Here is a 26,134-nt window from a genome sequence, read left to right as displayed (position 1 = left end):
TTGAAGAAAAGGCCTCATTTGCTCACATCCATTACGCTCTCATGTGTAATGCACATTCTTCAAATCAAATGCCTGACCCACAAATCTTCAACCACTTCTGAAATCACATTTTTCCTTATCAGCTTGATGCTTTGTGCACACCTTTAATCTCAATAGTCACAACTCTTCCTTACAAAATATCAGGTACACTCAACAAACTTAAACCTTTGTAATTTGAAGACTCGCCTTTGTTTCCCTTGCTGTTATAAGGTGGCACTGGACATGCATTCCACCAATTCTTATGCGCCTCGCCATTATCCATACAGACATTAAAAATCCATATAATGAATCTTCAGCACAGTTTCTTCTTTTCTTAAGTTCAACTGTAGTACCATCCACTCCAGCTGCCTTGCCACATTTCATTTTACAAGGCTTTCATTCTTCTCTTGTCACCAAAACTCTTGCCATGACTCTCTCACTTTCCATACCTCCGTAACACACACACCCGACATCTACCACCCTATCATCGAACATATTCAGCTGTCTATTAAAATGCTCACTCCATCTCCCCTTCACCTCATCACTGTCTGTTACCACTTCCCCATTTACAACCTCTACCAGTGTTCCCATTTGTTCTTTTGTTTTTCTCTGACTTTTAACCTCCTTCCAAATAATTTTCTTATTTACACACAAATAACATTATTTGCAAGAATATATGAACAAAATAAGTTCTTCATGAAAGATATGAATACTAATAAAAGAGAAATTGTTTCTTTTAACATAAAATTGATTGCAAAGTGGCCATGTGAATATGGCTCCCTGCCCTAATGATGCACCTACATATGTTATGATGATTTTTGAATGACTGTGATAACTGATATTTGTTTTTTCAGTTGTATTGTTAGGCTGCTTGTGCTGTCTGTGTACAAGAGATGGATTCATTCTTTAACTAGGTTTTCAAATGAGGGCAGGAACCATCTTTTTCATATGATGCATGATGCGGTTGCTTATTGTGATAAGTGATATTTTTTTCAGTTGTATTATTAGTTTGCTTGTGCTATCTGTGTACAAGAGATGGATTCATTCTTTAACTGGGTTTTCAAATGAGGGCAGGAACCACCTGTTCTCATATGATGCATGTTGCATTTGGTCATTGTTAGATGGACTCTCATGAGGCATATCACAGCATAGAGAGTAAGCTAAGAAATGATTCAGCTGTCTTAGTAGACATGGAAGCTGACTTGAGACAACTGACAGTTTTATTTTTTATGAGCTTGCCTGATCAACTACAGTTGCTCTTTTTTGTACCCTCTCAATCAAATCTTTTTATTTCTTTAGGTGCAGTGACCAGACTTGTAAGGCATAATCCAGTTTTGGTGTGATATAGGTAGTGACTGATTTACCATGCATGTTTTTCTCCATGTGCTTGAATGCAACCTGTATAATTATTGGCAGACAGTTATGCCTGTTGAATAGAACAATAGAAAACAAATGAAGGCTAAGAAAGAAGTTAATGGATGCATAAAGAGTGGGAATACTATTAAAATTTTTTAGACAAACTTAGGGAAGGAAATCTTATTAATGTGCTGAATGAATAGACGTCTTCCAGAACCAGTAAAAAGGTAAAACAGGAGGGTGATTTTATGGAGGTCATTAAGGATTTCCTTGCATATCTGTAACCTAACCATTATGAATACAAGGGAATGTCATGGATAAAAAGGACATGGTGAATAAAGATGTTTTCTGAAAAATTTGATTTTGAAGTATGGTTGTTTTAATGTAAAATAGTGGTTCAGTAACATTTGTCAAGAGAAGAATGCATAAAAGAAGTGGTCTGGTTTCTCTTATACCATGTTAATGATTTTATTTTAAATAGTAAATTTTTTCATTCATTTTAGATATAGAAAATAATGATTTCCTGTTGACAAATTGATTTAAAAGATGCTGTTTTTCAGATTGAGACTGAAAAGACTGCGTCTCTTGAAAATGGGAAGACTTCGCACACACCTGAGCCTGTTCTTGAGCTTTCTAAAGAGTCAAAATCTGAACAGGTGCTGAAAGAGGAGAATGAGGAGCGAAAGGTAGAACTTGAAAAATACGAGCAGTTGCACAAAGGATCTAGTGAAGAAAGAGAAACAATAGGAGAGAAAATTTTAGGGTATGAATTTATAGAAACAAGGGAACCTGTAACTGAAAATGCAGAACTAATCAGTGTAGAGGCAAGGAAAATTGTAGATGAAGAGTTGCCTGTTCATGCTTTAGAAGTAACAGCTGACAGTGCTCAAAGACTAACAGAACGACTTGAATTAGCTACGGAAGAAGAGTTTAGTGTAGAACATCAGGAAGATACAAAAAGTATAGTTGTAGTTAACAGTAGTAGTGTGGAGGTAGAAGTTATAGATAATAAAACACTGGATAATAAAACTATAGAAGAATGTGGAGATAAAATTGAAAATCAAAAAATCAAAAGACAAGACAGTGAAAAAAGTGAGAAAGAACAAGAAAGTGTGAAAATAGAGGACGTGGCTAAAGAAAATAATGCTGACATTTTAAAGAAGGGAGAAAGTAGTAAGATTGAGGAAGACAGTAAATCTGATGAAGAAGAAAAGAAGGATGAGGACAAGAAAGAAGCATCAGATGAAGAGAACTGTGATATGACAAATGTTTCTTCCTTAGAAGAGACACAGGAGCTGGAGCCTGAAAGAAGAACTGATATGCAAATGGATGAGAAGGATGAATCCTCTGAGGAAAGCAACAAAGTTTTGGAAAAGATAGAGGCCAAAAGAGATAGCACAGCAGAAGTTGATAAAACCATTTCTAAGCAAGAAGAAAGAAGAGATGAGGTAAAAGAAAGCACCGAAGAGATTGAAACTAATGAGGAAGAGAAAGTTGAGAGAAAAATGGAAGATGACAAAACAGAAAGTATTGTGGAGAAGGGTTCAGGGTTTGGGGATGTGACTATCCCTGCACCACCACCTCAGGAGATGATTGCAACCATCTCTGGGAGCCTTCATGAAAAAGATAGATACGAAAAAGAGAGAGAAGCCAAGGTAGTTGATGATGAAGAAACACAAGTTAGTGATATCATAAGTAATATATCCGTGAAAAAAGATGATGACCTTGATTGCAGGGACAGTCATGTGCAATCTACCATAGGGGAAGTTCAAAACCTCTCACTTTTGGAGAGAAACAGTCAAGGTGAAGAAGTAACTAAAGTTGACACTAGCCTAGCCCTGGAAAATTTAGAAACTGAAAGAGTTAGTTGTGTCATAGAAGAGCCCTCATTAGGTACAATTGATGATGCTCTTATAAATGAAACACCAGTGTCAAGTGCGTCAGTGTCAGACATTAGTGCGATAGATGTATCTGTTTCTGATAGTTTAGTAACCCAATCTATTCAAGTCTGTGATAATGTACAAACAATTGCTACTTTTGCCTCTTTCCCACCAGCTTCTAGTCCTGTTAGTAGTGCTGTTCAAACTCCTAAAAGAGACTCATTAACTGAAACCATCAGTCAGTCTTTGCCTGAGGATACACCAGAGCAGACCAGTATAGAAGTACAAGTGTTAAACAAAGAAGTACAAGACTCTAGTGTGAATGAGGTACAATCAACTCCTAAGACAGAGGTTAAGAGTTCCACAAATAAAGAAGTATCTTGCTTCCTAGCTCTAGAGGCCCAAAGTTCCCCGGTGAAAGTAGTTCCGAATTCTTCAGATGTAGAAAGTGAAGTTTCTCAAAAGAGTGAGACACCAGTTTTCTCAGGTACAGAACAAGTGATAGAAAATCAAGAACAAAGTTATCCCTTACAAAATATTAAAATGCAGACTCCTGTTACTACGATTGATAACTCTGACAAAGTAGTGGAAGAAGTGTCTTTACCTAAGGAAATCTTGGTTTCAAGTACCAGAGACAAGCCTAAGGACCAAGAGTCACAGACTGAGGAAACTGGAGATGAACACCTCAACAGGTTAGAAACAAATGACAATACTGAGGTAAACATCGAAAGTGCTCTTTTGTGTGGTCAAAATGTAGACAAGGATGAAGAAGAAAGTATGTTGGATGTAGAAGAGACAGTCAAAATTAGTGATGGGATAGACTTAACCAAGGACCAAGTAGACTTGGGGTTAAGGAGGCATGGTATATCTCTCACTAGCCACAGTACTCTTGAGAAGGAAAAGGATAGACATAGTGAGTGATATTCCTTATTTTCTAAATTGGAGTTCAAGCTACTAGTAATACATTTTGAAAAGAAAATGCATATCTAAATAGATGAGATGTCATACACTTACACCTCGATAATCCATATTTCATATTATATCTATTTTTACTTTAGTTATCTAAAGGTTCATGGACCCCCCCTGTTGGTTAGAAGAAAATGATAATGGAAGCTGTAAATAGTGTATTATAGCTTCATTTTTACTGTAATGTACTTAGGGATAGGTAACTTAGTGTTAGTTAGAAGTTAGTTTTTATATTGATTTAGAAAATACTGGTGAAACTTTCAAAACTTGAACATTCAGAATTCAAAGGTTTCCAGAATTCAGATTCAAAATAATCTCCAAGTGTTTCTTTCATATAGGTATGTATATTTGCGTGTGTGGATGTGTATGTATATACATGTGTATGTATGTGGGTGGGATGGGCCATTCTTTCGTCTGTTTCCTTGTGCTACCTCGCTAACGCGGGAGACAGCAACAAAGCAAAATAAATAAATGAACCATGGAAGCGGAAGTGGATCATAGGGTGGGGGAGGGGGCGAAAATTCTGGGGGCCTTGAAGAATGTGTGGAAGTCGAGAACATTATCTCGGAAAGCAAAAATGGGTATGTTTGAAGGAATAGTGGTTCCAACAATGTTGTATGGTTGCGAGGCGTGGGCTATGGATAGAGTTGTGCGCAGGAGGATGGATGTGCTGGAAATGAGATGTTTGAGGACAATGTGTGGTGTGAGGTGGTTTGATCGAGTGAGTAACGTAAGGGTAAGAGAGATGTGTGGAAATAAAAAGAGCGTAGTTGAGAGAGCAGAAGAGGGTGTTTTGAAGTGGTTTGGACACATGGAGAGGATGAGTGAGGAAAGATTGACCAAGAGAATATATGTGTCGGAGGTGGAGGGAGCAAGGAGAAGAGGGAGACCAAATTGGAGGTGGAAAGATGGAGTGAAAAAGATTTTGTGTGATCGGGGCCTGAACATGCAGGAGGGTGAAAGGAGGGCAAGGAATAGAGTGAATTGGAGCGATGTGGTATACCGGGGTTGACGTGCTGTCAGTGGATTGAATCAAGGCATGTGAAGCGTCTGGGGTAAACCATGGAAAGCTGTGTAGGTATGTATATTTGCGTGTGTGGACGTATGTATATACATGTGTATGGGGGGGGTTGGGCCATTTCTTTCGTCTGTTTCCTTGCGCTACCTCGCAATACGCGGGAGACAGCGACAAAGTATAAAAAAAAAAAAAAAAAAAATATATATATATATATATATTTTTTTTTTTTTTTATACTTTGTCGCTGTCTCCCGCGTATATATATATATATATATATATATATATATATATATATATATATATATATATATATATATATATATTTTCTTTCTTTCTTTTAAACTATTCGCCATTTCCCACGTTAGCAAGGTAGCGCTAAGAACTGAGGACTGGGCCTTTTTTGGAATATCCTCACCTGGCCCCCTCTGTTCCTTCTTTTGGAAAATTTAAAAAAAAAAACGAGAGGGGAGGATTTCCAGCCCCCCGTTCCCTCCCCTTTTAGTCGCCTTCTACGACACGCAGGGAATACGTGGGAAGTATTCTTAATCCCCTATCCCCAGGGATAATATATATATATATATATATATATATATATATATATATATATATATATATATATATATATATATATATATATATGTTTGCGGGAGACAGCGACAAAGTATAATAAAAAAAAAAAAATAATATATATATGTGGTATAATGTATTTCTTGTAAGATACAGACAGGTGTTTGGGATCAGTCATTGTTATCCCTCCCCTCATTCCCTGAGATCATCCTCATTTCTGTTGTACGGTTGTACACCATTCACTAAAATGAAGAGCCTTGTAGCAAACCAGTACTGGTTAGTTGCAACTGTGCCGTACCCTGTTTGGCACTAACTTTGTATATAGTTTTTTTCATTATTTTCACTTATGAATCACATGATTATTTGAACCATTAGTGTACTGGAATCTGTTAGACTAGTTTATTGTATTATATGATTTTTATGGATGATGCAAAAACTTTGTTAATATGTTTGAAGTCATGTGGAGAAGGGATAGACCAAGAAGGAAAGGGACTGGTGAAATGATGAGATTGTTGAAGGTTCATCAGGTGAGGATCATTTAATTCCAGGAATATTAATTGCAATTTCAGTTTAGAAATAGCCTCATTTTCACCTGGAATTGTAATTTTGGAGTTATCACTTTTTGTATTATTCATTTATATTGGAAATTATTCTTGATACATTTAAACGTATTATCTCTTATTTTTTATAAACAATAGAATAGAATGAGAGTATGGCATATGTGCAAATAGGATGAGAGGAGGATGAATGATTCCAGTTGAAGAAGTGTTTGTGGTAGGGATATTTGATATCACCATTATTGTTTCAGCTGTATATGGATGAGATGGTGAGGTAGGTGAATGCAAGGATTTTGGAGATAGGAGTCAGGTCTGCAGTCTGTTTGGAAAAGGGGGCCTGACAGGTGAGTCTTCTGTTTACATATGATATCGCCATGGTAACAGATTCAAGTGAGAAGCTGTAGAAGCTGGTCTCTGAGTTTGGGAGAAAGTTTGGTATGAAAGAAAATTGAGTGGTGATATGAATAAAAGTGTTTATAATAAGTTCAGCAGTGAAGGAGTCAAGTTGGTTAAAGTGTGAGTTAGAATAGGGTGATTCTGGAAGAAGTAATGTTTTTTACATGCATGGGAGTTAATGTGACAGTGGATGAAACCATTGCAGTAGAATTAAGCCACAGATTGGTTAAGGGGTCTAAGGTCCTGGGTGCATTTAGGAATATATGGAAAGAGGCTACTGTCTGTTTGGGCAAGGGTGGGTATGTTTGATGGGATAATAGTGCCAATAGTGTTGAATATATTTGAGACAAGGAGCCTAGGTAAAAGAATATAATGGAGAATGGTAGTGTTGCAAATCAAATGTTTGAGGCCAGTGTATAGTGTGAAAAGGGGTTCCAATAATAGATGATAGGATAAGAAAGATGTGTGGAAGGAAGAACAGTATGTATGAGAAAGCTAAAGAGGATGGGATGAAATGATGTGGAAATAAGGAGAGGATGAGTGTGGAGAGGCTAACAAAGAAGACTTAGCATGACATGAAATTAAGCAAGAAACTTGTTAAATAGATGTAATGAATTACTTTTATAATATTAGGGTTGTGGAGGAGTGGAATAAAATGACAGAGAGAAATCTTTAACGCAGACGGCATTCACAAATTTAGAGAAATTGTGTGACAGTAGAGAATGTTCAAGAAATAGTACCACACAAAGGAAAAATTCCCTCAAAGTACAGTGCAAATGAGTACTTACATGTTGGTAGTGGATTGAACAAGAAAGGGAAAACTGGGGAGGATATGGAAGGATGGAATGAAAAAGGCTTTAAGTGATTGGTGACTAAGATGAGCATTGGATAGAGAGAATTAGTGAGATCTGGTATACATGTCAGTGGACTGAACCCCGGTACATGAAGTGGTCAGAGGAAACCATGGAAAGAGTGTGGGGCTGAGCTTAGACAAAGAAATGCCAAATTTGCTCACCTACATTCTCTTGCTGTCATGTGCAATGCACTGAATCCACAGCTCGCTATCCACAACCAAGTCCCACTGCCATTTTGATAGTTTTCCCAGGCCACTTCACATGCCCTGGCACAGTTCATTGTCATCCCATATAAACCATATTGCTCCAGATCGCTCTATCCCACACACCTTTCACACTTTTCAGATGTTCAATCCCTGATCACTCAGAATCTTTTTCAATCAATCATTCTGTATCCAGTTTAGTCTTCCCCTTCGTGTTTCCTCCACTTCTGACACATATATCCTCTTTGTCAACCTCCCTCCACTCATTCTCTTCACATGTCCAAACCATTTCAACACACCTTCTTAACTCTCTCAACCACCCACTTTTTATTACCACATCTATCACTTACCCTTTTATTACTTACTCGATTAAACTACCTCACACCACATTGCCTCACTCATTTCATTTCTAATACATCCACCCTCCTCCACGCATCCTCATCCATAGCCCATGTATTGCATCCGCACAATATGTGGTTTTGGTGCATTATATGTGACTTCTAGAGATTGGATGTGAGCAAATAAAGCCTAATATTGGAAACATTGATCAAGTATGGAAGAAAAAGAAAAATTTTTGATTATTGTACAAGTAAAAATTTGCCCATCTCTTGTAGGTCCTGTTTGGATATAATATTCCAGTACTTTTCAGTATTAGGCCATCATCCCCAAAGAAAATATTCTCAAGAGGTAGAATTGCTGTGTAGTACAGAGGACCCCATTATATCATGGGTCTGTATTTTAAAGTTGCCACATTGTATCCAAATCAGCATCATGATTCATGTTTTTTTTCCCCCTCTCATTTTTACATTTTAATCTGGCTTTTAATTGCAAGTACATTACAGATGTAGCAAAATCCTAGAGTTACCTATGTATCAGAATTACTTGCTTAGGTTATTTGGTTGGTGGATTTAGCTTGATGTTGATGGGCTTAATGCCCTAGCTGTAGGTACAACTAAGCTCAAATGGCCAACTAACCACCCCATACAGTCATGTCTTGAGCCTTGGACCATTGTAAAAACTCAACAATATGTTGGAGATTTCCCATATGCAATAGATAGTGTAATATTGAAATAGTATAAAGCAGGATCCTAATTGTTGAAACACTTGCCAGATTGCTCAGGAAACAAATCTAGGAGGATCCAGCACTAGCCTATCCAGGGGAGTTTGACTTGTGGATATGCAAAGTGTTTAAAGTATTGTCTTGTACAGATACTATCTTTTTGTGGATATGGAGTGTCTTATGAAAACATGTGAATTGTCGACATGTGCAGAAGCTTGTTTGGCAGATTGATGATATTTCCCTGTTAATTGATATTCCATAGTACTTACTCGCATTTGTTTTATCAAAATGATGCGAAAATTCCAGAAAGAAAATGAATCACTTTGACTCTGTATCTTAAGAATGAATTGTGAGTTATTCAGATTGTTATTTTGTTCATAATGAAAGAAAAAGAGTAGTGTGGTAAGCAAAGTGGATATTAAGCAGTATGTGGAAACAGATATATGGAAATGATATCTTTAGATTCATCAGTATTTCCGATGCAGTTCATATTTATAATAGATATCCTGGTGTTGTTCTCAATCTTGTTAAAGTATAATGTCCCTTTTTCTTTTTTTTGGTTTTCATGTTGACTTAACCTGATCTTAAGAATTATGTCTATATGTCTATATGATTGTAGGAGTAATCAGTAGGTCTGTTTGCATGTTTTAGGGTGTTGATTAAAACATAAAAAACGAAGATAATGATGTGGCTCCCAGTAGTTATTGAATAGTTTTGTAGGCTGGCACAAGATTGCTATGCTTGGGCATGTAAGAGGATGTATAGACATTTATGGTTTATTGTACAGACTCTTCATCTCTCATATCTCCTATCACTGTTTTTTCATATTCCTTGTAATATACTTCATTCATTGGTATTATACATTGTGTTATATAGAATTTGTATTGATTGGTTGCAATGTACATGTCACTTAGGATGTGATCTGTGTAGGTGAAACAGAGCCTTTTATTTTACTTTTGCGTTCTTTATATATAGATTTTTTTTATTTTTAGGCTCAAAGATAGTGATGCATAGGTAGCACAATGTGAATCATGATATCTGGGTTATCGAGGTGGAACTGTATGTTATGAGTAGACATGTGAGTCCTGTTTTATCATTTATGCACAATCAGTAATTTGTTGTTGAAATATTTTGAAAAGATATTCATGGAATTTTTTTTCATACAGAGCCAGGCTTCTGTTCAAATAGTTTAAGATCTGAGCACTGACATGACTTAAAAGTTTTAGAAGCCATTACATATGCATTAGATTCTTATACTACATCAACAAAATTAGATTAATATATGCAGTATCTAATGCAAATGATAACATTTTCCACAGCCTTATCCACTAACTTACTACATCAGACCTCCAGTATGAGTGATTGTGATATTGCTAAAGCTCTGATATTCATTTTATTTGTTTTTTTGTTTCACATTACCTGTGTACAAGTAAAAAGAAATTAGTCAGGTCTTTAACGTCTATGGCAGATTATTATGTAAGCTATAGCTTGATCCTTACTAACTTAAGTCAGTCCTCACAGGTGATTCAGAGCGCAAGTCAGCATCGGTTTCAAGAAGTTCCTCCATTGGATCATCTCAGTCACATTCCCGTCAGATATTTTCCTCAGGACCCACTCGACCACCTTTTAGGATTCCTGAATTTCGATGGTCCTACATTCATCAGAGACTATTATCTGATGTTCTCTTTTCATTAGAAACTGACATGCAGGTTTGGAGAAGGTATGATTGAAAGTGGAAACACTATCCTTTATTTATGTTTTTGTTATACTGTTTATTATTAATTAGAAAGCCATACATTTGATACTTGGTGAAATGGTGTAAAGTGATTCTTTTCATTTCAAGGGTACTCCTTTTCTCTGAATATTTTGATAGCTTGGTACAAGATAGTGACACTGCATTCAATTGTATTTGGCATGTATTTAAGTGTTGATGCTAGTAATGTATCTGTGTAGTGTGGTTGTTTGGAGAAATGAAAGTAACCCTCTGTTGTGTTCCAGTTAAAAAATCCTTTAGGTATTATGTCATCCCCCATTGTAATGATTTCTATGGAGAGTTTATTGGTAGATGATATTGCTGTGTTATGAAATGAGGTACACAAAATATCAAGAAACAAGCTTTTTACACATGATGACAAATGTATTAAGGCAAAGTCTTCCATGATAGGTAGTCGGACTGGTTATGCTGTTTTAAGTTAGATATCTTGTCCTGGTGCTGCCTCACTTCTACAAGAAATGGAGATCAAGTATGAAAAAATTTCATGATAAACAAATATGTAAATGAAAACTTCCATGACATACATTGAGACTCTGGTTGCAAAGTTTTAAGTCAATCGTCAGTATAAACAAATAGTTTACTGCAAACTCTTTTATGACAGATAATGAAACTGGTTATAGTTTTAAGTAATAGTCTTGAAGACTGTCTTTGCCATGATATAGGGATAAATAGAAAGATTTGGTGTGCAGGATGTGATAAATGTAAACTTATGTATGGGATAATAGTAAGAGATTTGCAGGGTTCATGTATAGTATTTTTTTTTTTCCAGAAAAGTTTGGAAGAAATGAATGAATGGTTGAATGAAATTAGGAAAGTTATATTGAGTGTGACACAAACTTTTAAGATTGATAGAGATAACTGTAAAGAAGAAATGACATCTTTTCTTGTAAAAACAATGGACAGAAAGTTGTTAAAAGAAAACAGTGCCTACAAGACAGATGTGCAGTTTAATATTTATTTTGAGAATGGTTGCAGTGATAGGAAAATTTTATAAAAGAAATCTGTACATAATGGTTGTCAAAAAAAAAAGTATTTAGTCAAGTTCTGAAGAATATTTGATGAGAAGGGTGTTTATTCAAAGTTAGCAAATTGAAATTGGGAAATAATGACAAAATTAACTATGGACTTTGATGACAAGGAAAATGAATGACCGTACTGTAATCAAGTGTTCAGAATCAGTTGTTACTTAAAAATGAACGGAAGGTTTTGAGGATTAGCTGGATATCAAATGTTCAGCAAGGAATACTGTAGCCAGTTCTAGCCATCAGAGAGAAAATAATCATAAAATGAAACAAGATTAAAGTTTGCAGAGAATGAAAATATATTGAATGTAATGAAGGAGGATACGATGTTTCGGGCAGAAGGAGACAGAAAGTAGTGCATGACTTCCTGTGTTTCAAGTAATCTTTCTCTGGATGGCATGAAATTTACTGCAGATTCCTCTTTCACTTCTGTAAAAGAGCATGACAAAGTTGCCACAAACTTCAAAATACTTGTCTTCCCCTTTCTGCAAGTTGTTGCATAGCTTCTTGCAACTCACCATCACAACTAACTTGTGAGGCAAGCAGTCACTGTTATTAGTCCTGTTTTGAGTACATTACTTACAGTTTTTGTTTAAGAGAATCCTTACTATTATTTTGCCATTTGATGTATTTGCATTTTGTACAGTATTTGTGGAAGTGGATTGTCCATGTATCTTTAAATCTTGACTACAAAAAGGGATTTATTTGATGCTTTGTTTGTGCTTTTATGTCATTTTTCATTGCATATGTTGTATGCATGAGACAAGAAATCAGTGTTGTTATTTGTTCACCCATTTCTGCAAATGCATTGAAAGGGCTTACTGTAGTCTCATAACTAGCAAGTCTTGTCAAACAAACTTTCTACCTCTGTGCTTCCCAGAGATGTTCTGCAAGCAGAGTTGCATCAGCTTCTGATTGTTTACATGAAAATCTCAAGCTGCTTATCATATTTATTACTGATAACTCGTTTGAAGACCTTTCCATTTTAACATTCTGAATGCATTCCAGTCTTCCTCTGGGAATAGGGTGTCATTACCTTTTTGCCACCTTGTTGGATTCGAGACTTGTCCCAGATCTGTGATACTGATTCCCACATGATGGAGATGCGAAGAGTTTAAAGTAGATAGAGAGGTACAGTCAAGGTCAGTAATGCAAAGACAGGTACAGTTAAGGAAAATAATACCACATACTGTTTATGTAGCTGTCACTTAGATAGAAACTTTTTTTTTTTTTTTTTTTTTTTTATACTTTGTCGCTGTCTCCCGCATTTGCGAGGTAGTGCAAGGAAACAGACGAAAGAAATGGCCCAACCCCCCCCCATACACATGTACATACACACGTCCACACACGCAAATATACATACCTACACAGCTTTCCATGGTTTACCCCGGACGCTTCACATGCCTTGATTCAATCCACTGACAGCACGTCAACCCCTGTATACCACATCGCTCCAATTCACTCTATTCCTTGCCCTCCTTTCACCCTCCTGCATGTTCAGGCCCCGATCACACAAAATCCTTTTCACTCCATCTTTCCACCTCCAATTTGGTCTCCCTCTTCTCCTCGTTCCCTCCACCTCCGACACATATATCCTCTTGGTCAATCTCTCCTCACTCATTCTCTCCATGTGCCCAAACCATTTCAAAACACCCTCTTCTGCTCTCTCAACCACGCTCTTTTTATTTCCACACATCTCTCTTACCCTTACGTTACTTACTCGATCAAACCACCTCACACCACACATTGTCCTCAAACATCTCATTTCCAGCACATCCATCCTCCTGCGCACAACTCTATCAATAGCCCACGCCTCGCAACCATACAACATTGTTGGAACTACTATTCCTTCAAACATACCCATTTTTGCTTTCCGGGATAATGTTCTCGACTTCCACACATTTTTCAAGGCTCCCAAAATTTTCGCCCCCTCCCCCACCCTATGATCCACTTCCGCTTCCATGGTTCCATCCGCTGACAGATCCACTCCCAGATATCTAAAACACTTCACTTCCTCCAGTTTTTCTCCATTCAAACTCACCTCCCAATTGACTTGACCCTCAACCCTACTGTACCTAATAACCTTGCTCTTATTCACATTTACTCTTAACTTTCTTCTTCCACACACTTTACCAAACTCCGTCACCAGCTTCTGCAGTTTCTCACATGAATCCGCCACCAGCGCTGTATCATCAGCGAACAACAACTGACTCACTTCCCAAGCTCTCTCATCCCCAACAGACTTCATACTTGCCCCTCTTTCCAAGACTCTTGCATTTACCTCCCTAACAACCCCATCCATAAACAAATTAAACAACCATGGAGACATCACACACCCCTGCCGCAAACCTACATTCACTTAAGCCTATATAATTCATACTTGGTGTATGATTTTATTTAACCTATTTCTTTTTTTGAAAAAAATTACTCTGGGAATTTTTATTTTTGTATTTTAGCATCATAAGTTTTCCCATAAGGTTGGACCAGTTGATGACTACATTTGGAGTAATCACTTGACGAGGAGTCCAAATTTTTTTCAACCTCTTTGCTTATTTGAAGCATTTTTGTTCCTGCAGTTTACAGATGAGCCAATAGTTATGTCCTTAGATGACTTTTGCTGGGTACTGTATGTAACCCTCTTTTTTCTTCCCTTTTTGAGACTAGCCTGAGGTCTTTTGCTAAACATTATTAACCATCACTTGTGATTAAATGGACATATGCTATATGTCTGAAGATGAATTCTTTTCATAATTGAGTAGATTATATTCTTCCATAATTTGAATAACATTTTGTCTTAAGAGGTACTGCTTCCTTAGCTAGTTCAGTTGTACTTACACATACCATCACAGCAGTTCCCTCATGAAGCACAATAAACCGTTTCCTTCATCAAATTAGATACCACATTTCTTCTTCTTTATCTCAGGGGATGAGGGAGAAAGAATACTTCCCATTTATTCTCTGCATGTGGTTAAAAGCAGCTAAAAGGGGAGGGAGTGGGGGGCTGGAAATCCTCCCCTCCAGTTTTCACTTTTCCAAAAGAAGGAACAGAGAATGGGCCAAGTGAGGCTTTTTCCTCTTAGGCTTAGTCCTCTGTTCTTTATGGTACCTTGCTAATGTGGGAAATGGCAAATATGTATGAAAAAAGAAAATTCTACTTCTTTGGCCCTTTTGTGTAATTCTTCTGTATTAGTGCTAAGATAACCTTTGTTGCACTCAGTTTATGGCAAGTAGAAGGTATTTACATTTGACATAGTTTAAAGTCTAAAGGTCATATGAAAGGTATTCTTCTCTGGAAAAGGCAGCTAAACCCAAGTACCTAAAAGCTGTCTACACAAGGAAAGTAGTTAGAGCTCTTTTCTGTGGGTCAGCTAGGTACAGTCATTTACATTTTTTGAAAATTATTGTCAGTAGTTATCCCTACTTGGTTCATGAATCTCAGCATACTATATTATCGTGAAAGTCTTTTGTAGAGTCACACTGAGTTAGGTATTGGCTCTGACATGTCAGTGAAATGATATAGACATCGCATTATTATGAGCCTTAAGATTATGATGATACATGTTATGCTTATATTTGGTACATATCATTGTTTGTGCCCTGTGGATTGCTTATCCTGCCATTCCCTCTATAGTTTAGGTCATTCAGAAAGGCTTGTAAAATGGCAAATAAAGTCTCACTTGACGTAGGCTTCTAACGAACCTTTTGACCCAGGTCAGCTGTTCTTATTGGTTGAAATCACGAGTGATAAGGAAACTTCCCACAATTGTGGCATGTTTTATTAATTTCAGAATATCTAATGGTGTGTATTTTGTGTAGTATTTGCTGATTATCAGCTGTAAGACATGTCATTTTTATCACATGTGAAGAAGAATGTTTTCATTTTATGTAGAGGCTGCCTTTCTTTAAGCTGCATTTATCTCTCTTTTGAATTGCTCGGTATGAACCCAAAAGTGAATTTTACACCTTGTATGTTATCTGTTAGGACCACAAAAGTAAGTGTTGAATTATATAGCCACACATATCCACAAACTGTTTGTAAACATCATTCACATGTATGTAACTGCAAATTTTATGTTTTTCAATTTTTCATGGGAAATCCTTAGGAAAGAAGAGTTGATGCAGACCTAGGAATGGCTGTAAAATGGCCAAACCACTTACCTTTGTTTTGAAATTTATTTCTTGTTCACTAGTTATTCAGATACTGTTGGCTAATGACCAGACTTGGTGTGGTTGATCTTTCATCATTCTTCAACTCAGGTTTGAAGATGGAGCCAAATTCATGTAATTGTATAGTTTGTGGACATATAACACTTGCAGCTCTATAAGTGCTAGTCATTAATGGCAGATTTTGTGTGGATTATCCAAAGAGAAAGACCTTGTGCATCATGAAGATGGAGTTAAATTTCATGGTTGTATGCACCCTTCCGTTTGCACAGCCCAGACATGGTTTCCTTTCTGCAGTTCTTGTTGGGTCATGCTCACTTTTCATTGATTATATATTGATCTTAACTTCACCTTAAAGATGGAGCCATACACACCTCTATTTATGTTCAGATGCTCATTGCAGACTCATTTTTGATAATTCATCTGTAGATTTTTGTCATTCTTTGTATACAGTTTAAGCCAGTATACTTAGGAAATCTATATAGTAATGTCTGTCTCTTTATTATCTTCAGCTCTTCTGCCCTTTTAAGTTTAATTAGAAGATTGCACCCCTTTTCTCCCCTGCTTACTTTCATAGAATGTTCCAGTAAAGCTTTTCCCTGCTTAACACTGAGCATGTGTTCCTGGAAATCACAATTTATAGTAAAAGAAACACCATACCATAGGATTCATTAAGATAAAGGGGGTTACATTCATGGGAGAGATTTTTCACAACATATGGTACAGTTAAAGTACATTATTAATCTAAGTAATGAAAGAAAGCACAGACTATTTCATTTAAGTATGTGTTATCCATCATTGTAACATTTAAGAGATAGATATACTTTCCTGAATCAGCCCACCCATCCTCAGACTTCTTTTGTCACTCATTTATGAAATAAGCGGCAGTTTTATAAACAGTGCACCTGATTACAGAAACAGGATTAATGTACTGTAAATATGATATGCAAGTGTACTGTGTGAAAACAGTACAAAATATGATGAGACCATTCACTAGTTTGTTGGAAATACTCCTTTATCTCATACTGAAACCAATTCCTTCATGTATGTGGTGAACAATAGTAAAATAGCATGCAATATGCAAATACTGGATGTAAAATTACAGAATGAAGAGATTTACAAGATAACAACCAGTCACAGAAAGCCAGTTCTTAGGGCCTGATATGATGATGCAAGTGAGTAGGGGAAATGGTGGAGGCAACTCTATCACCACCTGCCTCCCTGTGTATCGTTGATAATATCAGTCTTTTGATATTTTTTGTTAGCAATGATAACATTGGCTGTATTGTGCAAATACTGCAAATAAGATTGAAGAATGAGGAAGATTTACACAGTAATAGCCAATCAGTGAAGCCAAAATGAGTGTGGTGGAGTTTACTCCACCACCTACCTCCCCTCCACCCAACTCTCCCCCACCTGCCATCCCTCCACAACTGCACAAAGTTTCCTATTCGCCCACAGTCATGGGATTTTCTGTTTACTTTTTGCAGCTCAGATAATCATTTTTATTAACTATAAAAGTGATCGATCAAACAGTGTGCTAGAGTTGCCCTCTACCAGTGGCCTGTTAAGGGTGAGGCACTTAAGGCAAAGAAGCGGCACTAGAATTAACTAGTATGGAGACTCTATTGCCATGGCCACCTCCTTGAGGGAGTTCCAGAATGAAATAGGCGTCAGAGATATAGATAGATTGATCCCATACCCTCAAGAGAAAACATAAGTTCATTCATGACACAGTAAATGTTTCCAGAAAAAAATTTGAATATCTAATTCTGTCATAAAATGTGTGTACTGAAATAGAGTATTAATCTATAAAGTTCAGTATTATAAACAAATTCAAAACAAGAGAATTCTGGTTGTATTGCCTCCATAGAAGGGAGGAACGGCCCAGTGGTGGAGTTACTCTCTCATCCTTTGCTTATTGTACCACCATCACAAGGTATAGGCTGTTTCCTTTTTGTAGAATAGATTATCATTTTTATCAATTATGAATATGGTGGATTCCATACTGAAGAGAAATCAGTGTTACTTTATCCTGTACATTTCTTGATGGACACCTCCAATTACTGATTCCTGACACACACTCTTAGCTTCTCCCATAACACTCACCTGTCTTTCATACTCCTCTTATATCCTGATGCATAAGCACAAATAATAGCCCACCTCTTGTAATCCATTTCTATTTTACCCACATCAATCTAGGGCTCAATTCCATACAAATTTTCACACTTCGTGTAGTTTCTTGGTGCTTTCTGTAACTGACTGATAAGTGAATTACCATTACTACTATGTTTTATGTATTTTGTACTTAGAGAGTGGTCATATTGCCTTTTTATGGGATCTGATTGGGTTGAAATTTAAGAATAAGAATATCAGATTCTGCTTAGTCTATAAATGTTTAAGGACAACATGGAAAAATTGTAAGACATAAAAAGGACCTAAACATTTTTCAAAGTTGTACCAGTTCAGCCAGGTTGCAAGCAATAGAAGTACAATAAGTCATAGTTTAACAAATTTAGCAAAAACCAGTAGCAAAGACCATACCCTCCTCAGGAATTTCTCACAGATGGATCTTTGGGGTAGGAGACTCCCAGAGACAAGTGTGAATTATATAGAAAGTCTCTTCAGCAATGTCAATGAGGTTTTTGTGTTCATAACATTTTGCTGATGGCAGATTTTTTAATCATTTCTATAAAGATTTTTATTTCTGAGATTTTTTCCCAAAGTAAAGTTGAAATTAGCTTTAAATCTAGGTGGCAGTCATTGTCATTGCAAACATTAACTTTCAGTCAAAAAGTGAAAAAGATGACTGCAGTGCCTGCATTTTTAAAAACTATATCTATTACTGATATGTTTTTTAAGTATTAGACCTCATGAAGCTGATTGTAAGCATCGTATTTGAAATTAATATTGGTTGCCACTTACTACAGCCATGACTGCTTATTTGATTTACATTTGAAGATCTGTGTTAAAATCAGTCTGATCCTTCTTTTTGAATGAATTGCTTTTTATCAGAAATTATTTTTATTTGCTTTTGGCAGAAAACTGTACTTCTCAATGTGATCTTGGTGGGTTTTAGAAGTATTTTTATTGAAAGTAATGTTTCCTCAAAAGATTCAGTTACTATATATTTACATTTAACCATTTTTGATAACATCTTAAATTTGTTGATATTGATATTAGCTTTTTATGATTATCTGTTTGTCGAGTACAGGAAAGAAATTCTTCACACAGAGCCCTAATTCATAAATTCTTTATATGCTGGTATGTAAACTGTTCATAAACCTGGTTAGCTTTGCTTTCTTTCTTATTTATTATTTCACTATCTGCTCCTAAGCTTGCCTGCTTATGTGCTTATGTCCTTGACTTTGTCATACAATGCCTGGCAAGCTAATGAATCCTGTAATTACTCTATTTTTGGGCAGCCTGAGGATGGGCCAGTGTGATGCATTTCTCTTTCGCTGTTGATAACCTATGGAACCTTTTACTTTCATGTATTTTCATGATAATTATGATCTGTCCCGTTTGAAAGGCAGGTTTTCCATTTCTTCCGAATTCTTATTCTTCTTTTTCTTTTTATTTTATTATGATTTTACTGCATATACAGCCAAGCATGGGTAAGTACTTCTGTCCATGAGATATGCCTTTTAACATAGAAAAATAAAATTTTTGGCCTGTGCAAGTTGGACTACAAGATGTTTATGTTTCAGTAATTTTTGGCCTTTGTAAGTTAGACTACAAGATGTTTATGTTTCTGTAATTTTTGGCCAATGCAAGTTGGACTACAAGATGTTTATGTTTCTGTAATTGTCTCTTTTTGGTTATATGTAATGAATTAAGAGTTAAGTTACCTGGTATTCTTACAGGACTCTGTTGTTAAATCCCAAATTTATAGTGTTTGTGATATCCAAACCTTTTGATTTAAGAAACTGGTATGAACATCATTTCTCTCAGAAAAATTGAGGATTAACTACTGTCAGATTTTCACATATCTGGGTTTCTTTGTGTTGTGAGATATTACTCAAATAACTGGCTGATATGCCATATGAAAAGGATTAACTTTAAATCTTGAGAAGCCTCATTGTTTGCAAAGATCATTTTTATCTGCTTGGTCTGTTTTTTTTTTCCATCCTTCTTGTGACAATATCTGGCATGATTTTTAAAAAATGAGGGCTACATTTGACACAAAGCCAGAGGGAAAAAGTACAGCATGGTTTGTTTAATATCACATTTGATGAACATCAAGCCTTTTTGTGGTCATTTAGTAGTTATTAGTTATCATACAGATTTGAACTTGATCAGCTGAAGTTTGCAATGTTACCCTGAGAAATTGACGAGGTTAATAGATTGTATTTTTGTAGATTGAATCTTTATGAGCCTCAAACCTAATTTTTACATGTAGCTTAGGAATAGATAAATTGGTATGAAAGAGTGAAGTAAAGCTGCTGCAGAGTGGATTAGGAAAGTACGTATGGAAGCTTATGATATGGGCAGGTATCTGATGATTGGACAAAGGCAGTTATGGATTTGCTGTTCAAAGCAAATAGTGAGTTGATATAGATGTCAAGGCCTGGTGTAGGTAGGATTGTGTTAAAAGGATTAGTGATCTTTTTGTTGGTGAGGAACAAGGTGGATTTAGTAAGGGGAAGAGGATGAATAGATCAGATTTTTGTATGTAAGCAAGTATTGGAGAAAGATTTACAGAATACGAAAGTATATGCAGCATTTACATATTTAGAAATGGCAAATGGTATAAGTGAATAGGGAGGCTTTTCAGAAGGATTTGACTGTGTTGTGCATTGATGGTTTCTAAATACAGTTAAAGAGCTTTATAATAAAATTCATATTGGGTATTGTTTGAGATAAGAGCACAGTTAGGTGATTATTGTGTGGTATTTGACCAATGACAAATGAAATGGGAGTTGCAACAGTAGTTGTATGCATATCAAGCTGTATTTCTTGCTAAATTGGAATAAGAGTTGGATTAATTTCTGGCCTGGTTCAGTAATGTATGCAAGAAAAGATTCCTGAAAATGATTGCAAATAAAAGTAAGAAGCTAGTTTTTGAAAAGGAAGGGAGGTTGCATAGAAAGATTAGTTCATATGGTGAAGATCTGAAAGTTGTTAGAAGTTTAGAAATTTAAGGATGAAGTTTAGTAAGGAGGGTGATAGGAAATCTGAAATTGAAAGTAGTTATACAGTGGAAAAAATTGTGGATGCCCTGAAAGTGTACATTGGAAAAAATTGGGGATGCCCTGAAAGCTTTTGTTAACTGAAAAATTTAAGCAATGATTGTGGAAAAATCTTGCAAGAAGAACTTATCCCAGTGCTGGCATATAGGTAGATAAATAGATAAGAGAAGTAGGAATGAATCATATGCATAGTATACATAGAACCACACTGCTATATAGAATAAAGGTGTGGGAAGGTTGTATTATGCACAGAAGGCATTAGAAAGGCACAAAGATGAAAGTGTTTTAGGCCGTGGCCATATAAGAGGTATGACAAATGATAGGCTGGTCAAGAAGATATGTTGCAATCCAGAAGAAGGAACAAGGAGAAGAGGGAAACCACAGAAGAGATGGATGGAAGTATAGAGAATTTATTAGGTCTGTTATTTCAGATGAAGACATAAGTGGGACAATTTGGGATGGGATGCAGTGGAAGTATATAATGCATGGAAGTGGTGTGAATAAAGACTTTGGTCTTGCATAACAAGAGTGCTTGGTGTTTGAATTGAAAAAGTTAGAATTTTTTGATTTTAGATGTGGAAGTCCATGTGTCACTTTAACACATGAGCATGGGTTAGGGATGTCTGTGAGTAATGTTCAGGCTATATGTACCTGATCCACCACACTGAATTGACAATTGAGTTATGATAATAGATATAGATAGATAATTTGGTCATCTAATATTAAGACAGAAAATATAATTTTCTTTTTGTTTTTCTTTTGCAGCCATTCTACCAAAAGTGTGTTAGACTTTGTGAACAACAGTGAAAATGCCATCTTTGTTGTGAACACTGTCCACCTCATCTCACAATTGGCAGACAACCTTATTATTGCATGTGGAGGTCTGCTGCCTCTGTTGGCCTCTGCTACTTCTCCCAATGTAAGATTATGAAAATAGAAATTATGATAAGAATATTCATACAAGAACAGGAATTTCATACTTTAAAAATGAAAGAGTATCTATTTCTCTATATATCTGATGGCTGTTCCCTCTGAGAACTCCCACCAAGGGGATGGCTATGGCAAAAGTCACTTTGTATCCCTGTCCTTAAATGCCTCCCTTGCATGCATTACATGCATTTTTCCACCATTTCACTCTCACCGGTACTCTTCCAGTCTATTTCTCCTTATCACAGGTGGTCTTCCTCTAAGACCATTCCCTTTATTTGAACTAGCATACACTTTTGTTATAAACTTTCTGTCTTGCATTCTTTCCACATGCCCAAACACCCTCAAAGTATTATGTTTCACCCACTTTACCACTCCACGATTCACTCCCTTTGCGCTCCTTGTCATACCAAATCTTTCATACATCCCTTTCTTCTTCATTATGTTGATATGCTGGTTTCATTTCTACCCTAGTATAGCTAATGCAAACAATTAAACATCAATCACACATGCACATGCACACATTGTGACCTACCAATTTAATGATCATAGGATGAGATTCTGGTCAGGGTAGTTGGCTCACAGTCAACCTAGTTTTTCATCTCTTTCTTCAGGCTTTTGTGTGTGTGTGTGTGTGTGTGTGTGTGTGTGTGTGTGTGTACATAGGATGTTGTATATGTACAAGATTTAGGGATGGGTTTCACAAGCACTTGGTCCACAAACATACATTCTCCTCTTCTCACGTGTTACACTTGACAAATAGCTCATATAACTTATCCTTCATAACTATCAGACATGGGAAAGATTAGTAGTAAAAAAACACCTTTTAAAAATGGAAATAAAGTAACTGCACATGATAAATTAAAGAAAAGAAAATATGAGACAAGGCATAATAACCAGGAATTAACTGATGACTTAAAAAGAAACTGAGAATCCTTTGAAGATATATTTTTATATATATAAACATACCAAATTTCACTTGTGAGAACTGTATCATCATAGCAAATAACATCAATGAGTACACAAAGGATAATACAGTCATAATTAACATGTCAGAAACTTCACTTAATGAAATAAGTGAAAGGTAGCATGCTTGGAACAGTTTAGGATATTCAGATCAGATAAAACCAAAAGGGTGTAGCAGCATGTATCCCTAATAGGTTAGATGACAAACGTAACAAACATGAGTTACAATAGATTTGAAACAAATTTATTGATGATACCAGCCATTGATTTATTAGATTTAGTGTTGTGCAGGCACCACATAATAGACTGAATTATTTAAGTTTTTTTTTTTTTTTTTTCAAAAGTTGAAGAAATTTTGAAGGGATGACATTATGTCCTGGTGACTTTTAACTTGTTGAATGGTAAGAAAAAGGTGTTGATCATAGAAGGTGAAACATTTACGACAGAAAGAATGGTAGATCAGTTGATAAAAGAGAAAGGTTTCAGAGACTAAATGATATGTGATTCATTCAGCCTTGTTCAGATAACCACAGACTAACAGGAGAGAGCAATTCACTATAACTCACTTTTATAAATGATGGCAGTATTTTCAGATATAGAAGTAAGTAAGCAAATCTATCATAATATCATAGAAATAATTACTGCACATGAAATGAAAATGAATGAATGTGAACATGATACAGCAACAGTAGTAAAAGACATTGGGTTGGGTGATATAGATTTTCACCATGACAGATCAGACTGGAAAAAGATAGTTGAGAAGGTTACAAGCACAAAATGGAATGAGATCTCAATGGGTAGTGTGAGAGATTAAGCCAAACAATGATTGGACAGATGTAAATGATAGAAAAGCACAAAATGGACAATACTTAAGACAGAAGACTTAAGAAAAACATGGAAAAAGGATAACAGTGAAAGAATAAGATAATTATATAAGAAAATAAAGAATCCAAATGTAGAAATAATGAAATAAAGAAGAGCCAAGAAAATTAATGAAGAAAGAGTTATACAGAACATGGAGATAATTCGAAGTTACTATTTACATACATGAACACAGAAAAAGTAAGAAAACAGAGATTAGACCATTTAAGGTACGAGATATATCTGAGAATGACTACAAGAAAATATGCAAGGTGTTGATTTTTTAAGGAGGTTTATAAAAAGGGACTGTTTAACCAGTATGATGAAAATGCACTCATACATTTCGCAATATTAAAAGACAATGTAATTAAAGTGATTGATCAGCTGGGAGAAAATTCAGCTCTAGGACCAGATGGAATCCCAGCCATATTTCAGAAAAGATAGATACAGCATTAGCATTATTGTTGATGTTATTAATGAGGTAAAGTCTGGATGAGACCAAAATAACACATATTCACAAATTGGCATGGGTAACATCAATACACTAAGGAGGATCTCATCTTATACATAAACAATTAGCTTAACTTCATATGTAATGAAAGTTTTTGAAAGAGTAAGAAAAAGGAGTATTTTGAACCACTGAATCGAGAATAGTCACATAAATGAAGGCCACCATGGATTTGTGCCATGAAAAAGTAAATGTACACAATTATTAGCTCATTACACAGTGACATGTATGAAAGCTTAATCCAAAGGAAAAGAATGGATATTGTTTTTCTTGACTCTGGAAAATCACTTAACAAAGTAAACCACATGATTTTACTAGATAACATAGCTAATCAAACATCAAGATTAAGATAGAAAATGGATTATAAGATTTCCAGCAGAAGGAAGATGTCATATTTGCAGTACTACAAGGGATAGTTTTATCCTTGAAACTCTCTGTAATAATGGCCTCAGACATCAACAGCAAAGTAAAGCATGGTAGGGAGCTTTCCTGGTGATACCAGAGTAAGCAGAATGATTGAATTGGAAACTGATCAGATGGAGGTGCAGAAAGACATAGAAGTGAACCTAATGAAATTTGTCAATATATCTACATCTCTTATGCCCATTCCCTCTGGGAACTTGCATCAAGGTGGTAGCCACAGCCAAGTAGTCTCTACATTTCCTTGTCGTTACATACCTCCCTTGTGTACACCATTCTTTGCATTCATCCCCCCATTCCTCTTCCTGCAGTACTCTTCCATTCTGTTATCCCATGTCACAGTTGGACTTCCTCTCACACAAACCCCTTTACATGAAATTTATGTACTATTGACTTGAGTAAATAAGTTATAGGTCAATGTAGGATTCATTAGTATGCTTTATAAAGGCATGACAGAAATTGATTGAAAGTGGGCCAAGTGTAAAAGATGTAAGTGCCATCATAAATGAGAAATTAAGATTTCAGATGATGAATGGTATGATTCAGAACTTGCTCTTCATAAATCAGAAACATATTAATGAAAATGTTTGATGTAAGAATGAGAAGCATAATTGAATACTCTGTTTTATGGTCTCCAACAAAACAGATTGGCAGATGAGAATGGAATTTAATGACAAATTTTAACAAATTGACCTTGGAACAGGTAATGCCATTATAGTGCCTTTTTATAGAGGCCCAACATGAAAAGAAATGAAGTCAAAAAATTAGGATTGATTATCTGTGAAAACTTGAATTCAAAGAACATATTGAAAAGATAGTATTTTGAGGCCAAAGTATGAGTGCAACTGAGAACATGTGCAACAAAAGACAAACAAATGATGAAAATGTTACATTGTCATAGGTTCATTAGTTTTCAGCCTTACTCCAGGATGTTTGACCTTAGGCCCGGACATCTCTCCTCCATCTCTCCAAGGTGTTGATGTACAAGCATTTTTTTTAGCCTTTTTCTCCATTTTTGAAAAAAAAAAAAATTACCATTCACCTTATGTGACCTGTGTGATTTGTACTATGATCTGCAATATTTGAGAACTTTTAGTAGCTAGTGGGAGGCAGATTTAATGACAGCTTAGTGGCAGTTGCTGATTACCCAAAAGGAGACCTCACATGGACAAGTATTATCTGTGAGTATCTTTGAGTTGTTTGCAAAGGATGAGTTTAAAGTGTTCCATGTTCACTGAATTTAAGGTTGAACAGAGCCGTAGTGGATAAATTTTCAAGAAATGTATATCAGTGCATGCTGCACACTGCCCTGGATTTTTTTTTTCAAGACCTGCGTTTTCCCCTTACATACCGACATACCTTGCGTAGGCCAGATATGTATGGTCTGATCTGAAAAATTGGTGATGTTAAGTGCTTGAGATATGAT

At 36.0% G+C, this 26,134-nt stretch overlaps 1 protein-coding gene across 6 annotated transcripts in view; it reads left to right on the top strand.

Moving 5' to 3' along the window:
• rg (A kinase anchor protein rugose) overlaps positions 1-26,134 on the top strand; it is a 662,216-nt gene that overhangs the window by 75,659 nt on the left and 560,423 nt on the right. For 5 of the 6 annotated variants that reach the window (XM_071679213.1, XM_071679212.1, XM_071679214.1 and 2 more), the window contains exons 16-18: positions 1,935-4,167; positions 10,387-10,594; positions 21,792-21,945. In XM_071679213.1, the coding sequence (XP_071535314.1) occupies positions 1,935-4,167; positions 10,387-10,594; positions 21,792-21,945 (2,595 nt within the window). The remainder of the gene's footprint in view (positions 1-1,934; positions 4,168-10,386; positions 10,595-21,791; positions 21,946-26,134) is intronic. The other variant, XM_071679211.1, reaches the window with a different exon arrangement.

The sequence above is a fragment of the Panulirus ornatus genome, chromosome 29 (genome assembly GCF_036320965.1).
Source record: "Panulirus ornatus isolate Po-2019 chromosome 29, ASM3632096v1, whole genome shotgun sequence".
Classification (NCBI taxonomy): Eukaryota; Metazoa; Arthropoda; class Malacostraca; order Decapoda; family Palinuridae; genus Panulirus; species Panulirus ornatus.
This window is presented reverse-complemented; position numbering and strand designations above follow the sequence as displayed.